The sequence below is a fragment of the Pteropus alecto genome, unplaced genomic scaffold, assembly GCF_000325575.1.
Source record: "Pteropus alecto unplaced genomic scaffold, ASM32557v1 scaffold42, whole genome shotgun sequence".
Taxonomy (NCBI): domain Eukaryota; kingdom Metazoa; phylum Chordata; class Mammalia; order Chiroptera; family Pteropodidae; genus Pteropus; species Pteropus alecto.
Genome location: NW_006434825.1, coordinates 11,139,583 through 11,147,687, shown reverse-complemented (window position 1 = coordinate 11,147,687; position 8,105 = coordinate 11,139,583). Strand labels below are relative to the sequence as shown.

General features: G+C 48.1%; 2 protein-coding genes across 2 annotated transcripts in view; one reads left to right on the top strand and one right to left on the bottom strand.

Moving 5' to 3' along the window:
- Window positions 1-4,766, bottom strand: part of CES4A (carboxylesterase 4A) — a 27,635-nt gene extending 22,869 nt beyond the window's left edge. The window contains 4 exon segments of the mRNA XM_025045251.1: window positions 151-250; window positions 252-392; window positions 3,928-4,070; window positions 4,739-4,766. Of these exon segments, the coding sequence (XP_024901019.1) occupies window positions 151-250; window positions 252-392; window positions 3,928-4,070; window positions 4,739-4,766 (412 nt within the window).
- Window positions 4,767-5,177: 411 nt separating this feature from the next.
- Window positions 5,178-7,089, top strand: FAM96B (family with sequence similarity 96 member B). Its single transcript, XM_006909737.3, has 5 exons — window positions 5,178-5,369; window positions 5,526-5,605; window positions 5,868-5,993; window positions 6,427-6,472; window positions 6,878-7,089. The coding sequence occupies exons 1-5, from the start codon at window positions 5,222-5,224 to the stop codon at window positions 6,973-6,975; spliced, it is 498 nt and encodes a 165-aa protein (XP_006909799.1). The 5' UTR covers window positions 5,178-5,221; the 3' UTR covers window positions 6,976-7,089.
- The last annotated feature ends 1,016 nt before the right edge of the window (window positions 7,090-8,105 follow it).

The window sequence follows — 8,105 nt, the reverse complement described above, 5'->3', positions numbered from 1 at the left end:
ATGCCCTTTGAATGCCAAGCCCTGAGCCTGGGGAACCTACTTCACCCTTCCAAACCTCAGCTCATTGAAAAAATGAACATGAGAATCCACCAAACTCAGAGGGAAACCTGGTTGTGGGTATTTAAATGAAAAGACAACTGCAGCCCAGACCAGAGCTCAGAGCCTGGAGTTCCCTGGACTCCCCGGCTTACATGGCCACGCTAGAGGTCCCATACTTTATACCACTCCAAGATTCAGGGGGCTTAGTGGGGTACAAACTGCAGCAGCTCTAGAAGCAGCTTGGCAAAGGGAGTTCCCAAGAAGGTGTGGACCCCCACATTGATGTAATTTATGTGGGCAAGGCTCCCTTGCACCTGCCCTGTGTGCATGGTCCAGATGGGGCTGGCAGAGTCCTCACCCGTGGGCAGAGAAGTGGACTTCAGGGTTGGGTGTACCCAATCAGCTGCCCTCCCAGATTATTGATGTTGCCTCCTCCTCCCCATCTTCAGCTTAACTCAAGGAATCCTGATCTATGAACACTTGTTTTATAAATTTCCTGCCTATAACCCTGCCCCCACCTTCACCCTCTGATCTTCACTGGGTCTAGTCCCAGCCTTTTCCACCACACTTGGTGAGGCTCCTTGGGGCTTGGCACCATGGTTTAGTCCCAGGAACTTCAAGTGAATGGTCACATGAGCTTGATGGGGTGAGAGTGTCCTTTCTACTGACTGTGTGCCATGTCACATGGAGAGTAGGAGAACTGTGAGAATCAGACAAGATTCCTGTCCTTAGGGATCTCATGCTCTAGGCAGCAAGAAATGACATAAAGAAAGTACCCTCTAAACAGAGAACTACAAAAAGCAGTGGCACTGTCACTGTGTCTAGAACATAAGAAGCACAGCTTGCCCTGCTGTGGGGATCAGGGACGGAGGAAGTGACTGAAAGTCATGTAACATAGAAAGAGCTGATATTCTTAGTAGATAAAGAATTTCTACAAATGAACAAGAAATATGCCAGGTATGCATATTTAGTGAAAGAATATGAAATAGTGGAGGATTATGTTCATTAGAATAAGGACTATAAATAAATGGCTCTTACATAAATGAAGAGATAGTCACCTCACTCATACTAAGAGAAATGCACATTGAAATTTGTTATGTCAACAACTTATTTTGTCACAAAAAGCAAGACAGTCGTATTTTTTCTATTGAAAGTCCACAACACCACTTATGTAACGGTCTTGCCCCCAAACAAAACGAAGAAAAACCTAAAACTTGAATCTGATCAAGCTTCTAGAATATAAATACAAGTTTACAGGCATACAGGGGACAGAGAAACAGTTAAAAAACACCACTGGGATGTAGTTGGCAAACCCAAACTCTGGGATCCTCTCCAGAACAAATAAACTGATTTCTTCAACACAACAAAATTACAAGGCAAATGAAAGAGACGCAGAGAAGAAATCTGATGATTGGAAGAGACTCATGAAGCACATCAAAAAGATAAATAATAACATATATTGGTAAGGATGTTGAAAAATTGGAACCTTCATACATTGTTGGTGAGAAGGTAGAACGGTGCAGATGCTCTGGAAAATAGTCTAGCACTTCTTGAAATGGTTAAACACAGAGTTACCATATGATGCAGCACTTCCACTGCAAGGTATAAACCCAAGAGGACTGAAAATGTATGTCCACACAAAAACTTGTACATGAATGTTCACAGCACAATTATTTATAACAGCTGAAAGTGAAAATAATCTAAATGTCCATTGATTAATAAATGGATCAATAAAATGTATCATATCCATACAATGGAATATTGTTCAGCAATAAAAAGAAGTACTGAATATGCTACAACATAGATGAACCTTCTTTTAGTGAAAGAAGCTAGTTACAAAGGACCACATGTTGGGGAGAAAAGGGGAATTGATGTAGTGAACTCTGTGAATATACTAAAAACAATTGAATTATATACTTTAAATGGGTGAATGGTAAGCTATGTGAATTATATCTCAAAGGTGTTATTAAAAAAAGAACCACATCTATCAGTTTTCAAAGTGTGGGCCTTATTCGAACACCAATTTTTAAAAAACCTTATAAATATCATTTATAGATAATAAGAACATTTGACTAGATATTTGATTTTACGTATATGTGTATATATATGTACACATACCTGTTTTTAGTAGGACATGATAAAAAATTACAGATGATATGTTCATAATTTTTTTCAAAAAATGGTGCATGGGAGAGGTGGTAGTCCAGACAAACCTAGGTTTTTGATAATTGTTGAAGGTAGATTATTGGTGAATTGGGTTTGTTATGTTATACTCTACCTCATACAGGGAGCCCCTCAGTGCTGTGTGGCCTTGGGCAGCACCGACCCTCTCTGTGCCTCGCGGTCCAGGGAGGCATCTAGTCAGGCCCCCTGGGTTTCTCAGTGTTGTTATCTCTACTGACTCCCACCTCTTTGGTGTCTTCTCTCCTGCAGGCTCAGGTTCTGCCTCTGCAGAATTTGGAGGATCTGAGCCTGGTTTCATAATAAAAAGTAAAAAATGAAAAGAAATATCCTCAGGGAGTTATACTACCCTATACTTATCAGACATGGGTCAGCATGATTGATGCCACCTGGTTTGGGTAAGGTCACAGTAAGAGGGCAATTGAGCAATGCCTTTCTGAGTCAAAACGGCAACCCCTCTCCTGAGTAACATGCTGTTTATACACAGTTCCTTGCAGATGTGATGTCTGTCCATGTAACTCACTGCCACCACCAATCTCTAATGCATGATGTTTTTTATAGCAAAGGATAAACCTGCTGAAATGTCTCTGATCAGGAGCCAGTTACATCAAGGGTAATTCCTCTTTGAAGAGAAGACCTTCCATTAAATAGTATGCAGCTTTACCATGTGGAGAGGTCACTCTGTGTAAGGAAATAGAAAAGCAGAGTGCCACAAAGGGAGGGAATTTTGACTATTTAGGTGAAAACCAAAGATGCATGTACACATCCATTCTTGGGCAAAGTCCTAGACAATGTGTGGAAGGCCCTGGGAACCTTGATGGTCACTGTGAAGGAGCCAGGACTGGTAGGACAGTAGGGAGCCAGACCTATCACCTGTGCCCTCAGATGGTTTTGTCATTTCTTTCTTTCTGAACATGGGTCCAATCCAAAATATTAACATTTTTAAAGCGAGGCATCAGTGAGGCTTAGCAGATAGTTGTTCTGGAAGGTCCTGGTGAATTCAGAGATATTGGTCAGCTGGCCAGTAAGGACGGAAGCCCTCTAGGGTGGGCCATGGGGGAGGGATGAGTGTGAATGCTTCTGGGGCAGATTCGACTGGGAAGGGGAAGGATAGTAAGAGGACTATGCCCCACAAGATGGGGTGCAGGAGCTGCAAACACCCTAGGCATGGAATCCGCATAACCCAGAGCTAGCACAAAGCCAGATCACCTTTGATCTGGAGGCCAAGAAATGCCCTCTCTCGTGGGCAGGTGCATGGGGTAAAGAGGACACAGAAGCTTCTCCAATAGGCTTGGAGAGGGCAGGGGCTTCTAGAGCCTGATTCCCAGAGGGCCAGTAACCTTGCCTGGGGCTCCTTTGGAGGGGCACTAAGTGGGTGCCAGTGCACCCCTCTGGCCAAAGGCACAACACCCTGAGCAGGATAGGAGGGGGGAAATATTATTATTACACACGGGCAGCACCATCTCCACCACAAACATTAGGAGGTACATGTCGCAAAGCGCTATTCAGAAACCTCGCCGCTCGAGGTTGTGTGTCCTCCGACAACCCTCTCTGCGCCTCAGAGGGCCAACATCCGGGCTCAAGGTTCCTACGCTGTAGTTCTCCACCGGCTCTCTCCTTCCTGGCGCCTTTCTTCTGGCAGCCTCAGTTCCTGTCTCTGCAGACTTTGGCAAGTCAGACCCCGGTACCTGCCATACCCGCGGGAGCCTCACCCTGATCCCGAACGAAGAGAAGCAGGAGTCCACTGGCCACGGTACTCCACCCTGTGCGAAGTCTGTCCAGCTTCATGGTCGGCTCACAGAGGGCATACTGCTTTTCACCGAGAGACTGCCCAGGGGCCCGTACAGCCGCTGATTAGTGAGTACTTTTCTCAGATCGGGAGTTTGGACTGGGCAGGGAGAAAGCGGGGCGCGCGGGAGACAGGTGGGTTTGGCAGGAGAGGGGCACTGAGCAGGCAAAGGCCAGTGTCAGGTAGGCACTGGCGCCGCTACTTCTTCTCTGCCTGAGCCCCCTTAGGCCATTTGAGAAGGGGCCGCGAGGCTTCTGCAAGCCCCTCTGCAATACCAAGAACCCTTTCCTCAAACTTGAGTTCACTATCCTTATAGTCACGGGCCTGACAAGGGTATTTTGGGTATGAGAGAAGGAGCAATAAGCCGGGAAAAGGGAAGAGAAGGGAAGAAATAAGGAACCCAGGAGAGCTTCCGTAAAGAGGTGCATCATCAAGATTCCCATTGATAGAGAAATGGGAACAACCTTCGTTCAGAGTGAAGGGAACCACGTGAAGAAAGGCAAGGAGGTGTGACTGCTCTTCATCCTGAAAGTTCCTCCGAGCTTTCAGGGATGTTTTCTGGGTCTGCCTTCAAGGTTCCTCATCCGCTTATTGTCTGTCCCTAATCTGAGGGCCTCCGAGGGTCCCCACCCTACTCGGCCGTAGCCTGCCTTCTGAAATGCACAGGTGACTGTGGCGCTTACCTTAAAGACACTCCCAACCCCACCCCGTGGCTTTCCCTCTCGCCACTTCCCGCCAATATCGAGTTCACGGTCATTTATTCGCTTGACAAACATTTAAAGAACGTCTTCTGGTCTGAACTATGGGTACCCAGCAAGGCACCGAACCATGCCGGAATAGAGGCAACTCGGTGCAGGAGTGCCTGCTCAGACTAAGGGGCCGACTTCCAAGCAAGTAGTGCCTGAAGATACACCTGGCTCAGTCTCAGGAGGGTCTTCAGTGCCCCCCGAGAACCGGCCTTGGCCTCCGCCGTCCAGCACGCTACGGATTAGTACCGCCCGTCGCCGCCTTTGGTGGAAAGGTCGCGTCTTCCCGGGTCGGCGTAGAGAGCGCGCAGAGACCAACGAACCATACAAAACCTAGGCCGACTGCTGGAAGCACTGCGTGTCCCTCACACGACTCCGTTGCCCAGCCACGCCCCCTTCCAGTTCCCCGGAAGTGCGCCGTTAATAGCGGAAGTGCACGCCGACTGAGGTCCGTAGAGGTTCCGCGATGGTGGGCGGCGGCGGCGGCGGGGTTGGGGGCGGCCTCCTGGAAAACGCTAACCCTCTCATCTACGAGCGCTCTGGGGAGCGGCCGGTGACGGAGGGCGAGGAGGACGAGCAGGTTCCAGACAGCATCGATGCGCGCGAGATCTTCGATATCCGCTGCTGACGGGCGCGGGCTGGTTCTTGAGCCGGGAGGGGGGCAATGAAGTGATGTCCAATAGTTATTGGAGCTGTATCAGGGCCAGGCATCCCCGGAGGAGGGCTCTGATTGGGCAAAGGCGCAAAGTCCTCTTTCCTTTACTTGCCACATCTGATTCGCTCCATCAATGACCCGGAGCATCCACTGACGCTAGAAGAATTGAACGTAGTAGAGCAAGTCCGGGTTCAGGTGAGTCACTCCCAGAGTCCCAGGGGAGCAACTTGTTTGGGAGAATCAGAAAAGCTCAGCCGTGCCCTAAGGGGCTGGTGCTCTCTCAGCTCAGGGACTCTTCAGGGGATCTTTTGGAAGAGGGGATTGGTGTGCCCATTTTATGGATGAAGAAACTGAGGTCCATAGAGGTTAGACGACTTGCCTGGTGCAAAAAATTAAGAGGGTCTCTGGGCTGAAAGGCGCATGACTCCTTACATTGCCCACCCTCCCTCCCAACCAGGTGAGCGACCCTGAGAGCACAGTGGCTGTGGCCTTCACACCCACCATTCCTCACTGCAGCATGGCCACCCTTATTGGTCTGTCCATCAAAGTCAAGCTTTTGCGATCCCTTCCCCAGCGTTTCAAGGTAAGTTGGAACTGAGCCCTGGGGACGAGACAGGGGTAAGCATCTTCTACTGAGGAGTTCATGAGAGCATGAACATGAACGTCAGAGTGAGACCTAGAAGGATCCCAGCTAGCAGAGATGAAACTGGGAGGAGGCTTTCCAATTGAATGGGACAACAAGAATAAAGACCTGAGCTGCAAGTGCAGAAGAGTGGTGAGTGTGGCAAGAATGGCAGTAGGGCACTGTAAATAGGTTTGGAACAGGGATGGGGCACAGACAGGCCTTCAACAGCAGTTGGCCAGTCCTTTGGGTAGAGATGGAGTGACTATGGATGGGTTTGGGGTGTATTAGAAGGGCCAGAGACCAGAGGCATGATTAGGAAGAAGGATCAGCTGGAAGTGGTGAGTGGGAGAGAGTGAAGAGGGTAGACAGGCTCGTCCTCTCTCCCTCCCAGATGGATGTGCACATTACACCAGGGACCCACGCCTCAGAGCATGCAGGTAAGTGTGAGCTGGTGTTGAGGCATTGGCCTTGAGGTTTCCCCCGCTTGCCATGGTGGTTTATGGGGCAAGATGGGATGCTGGGTGGGTGACTCCTTAGTGGAGGTAGCAGCCTAGACTGAAGCTGGACTGACTTGAGTCTCCTGTCTTACTGTATTCCCCCATTCCCATCCTCTCCCTCTCCTAACTACACAGCACCAGGGTTTATCAGGCTTTATAGTATAGGAGGCAGAAATGAACAGCCAGGTGGGAGGGGTCCCAGAAGTTGAGAGAGGTGTGGGCTCAGGTGGTTGGGGTAGCCTGATCAAGGTTCGTGGTCCTGGGAAGGAAGTGATGGAGAAGGGGGCAGGGGAGTTTGTTGGTGGGAGTATGCATATATTTCACCACTCCCTCTTTTCCACCCAGTGAACAAGCAGCTTGCAGATAAGGAGCGGGTGGCAGCCGCTCTGGAGAACACTCATCTGCTGGAGGTTGTGAACCAGTGCCTTTCGGCCCGCTCCTGAGCCCTGGCTCTTTGCCCCCAGCCCCACCCATGGCTCATGGCCTTGTTTTCTGGAATCACTGACAATGAGAAACATTTTGCATTTTGTAATAAACCCTTAATTTATATTCATTTCTCAAGCGTGCCTTAGAGTCTTTCATCTTGGTAGGGGTCACTCTGGGTTTAGGGGGTGGTAGTGAGTGCCTATACAGACTTGGTCAATGAGGTGCAGTTCATTTAAAAAATTTCCCCCAATGATTTGATTAAGAAAAGTTGCAAGTATACCAAAACATTAAAGAGTAGTGTAATGAACACACCTAGATTCACCTATACCCACCACCTAGATTCAACAGTTGTTAATATGTTGTAACATTGGCTTTATTTATGTGTGTGTAATATAAATATATTTGAGAGTAAGCTGTAGACACATGACCTTTCACTCCTAAATACTTTATCCTGTGTTTCAAGATAACCACAGTACTGTTATCTAGCCAAAAAAAGAACAATTCCCTAATACCATCAAATATTGAATCATCTATGACTTCCCCCAAAATGTCATTCATAGTTGTTTTTTAATCAGGCTTCCATCAAGGTTCGTGTATTACATTTGGTTATTATCTCTCTTTAGCCTCTTCTAGAACTGTCTCCCCACCCCCCACCTTTTTATCTTTCCTGACACACTTTTTTGAAAAGTTCGAGTTGTCCTTTAGAAGCCCCTCAGTCTGATCTGTTTCTTTGCTATATTGTCTGTAAACTAGAAGTTGATTGAGTTCAGATTTGAGTTTATTAAAGAGAACCTTGCCCAAGAGTGTTGTATGTGTCCTTTAGCATCCACCAGTGGGTAGGTGATGTCATCATGACCCACCATTGATGGTACTTAGTCTGGTTCCTTGGTCAGGGCAGTGACAATAGATTTCTCCATGGAAAGGAACCTGAAGCACCCTCTCCACAAGCACACCGGGGGTATGTGTCACCCCAGGTACTCAGGTTTGGGGCCTCTGGCTCCCCCAGCTCTGTGACCAGAGCACAGTTGGTTACAAGAGCAGACCCTGGGGCTTAGACCTCAGATCAGCCAGTTAGCCATAATATTATGATTTCCTGTCTCTCTTTCTCTGAGGATAAATGAGGATATTAAGAAGCCTTGCCCTGCTT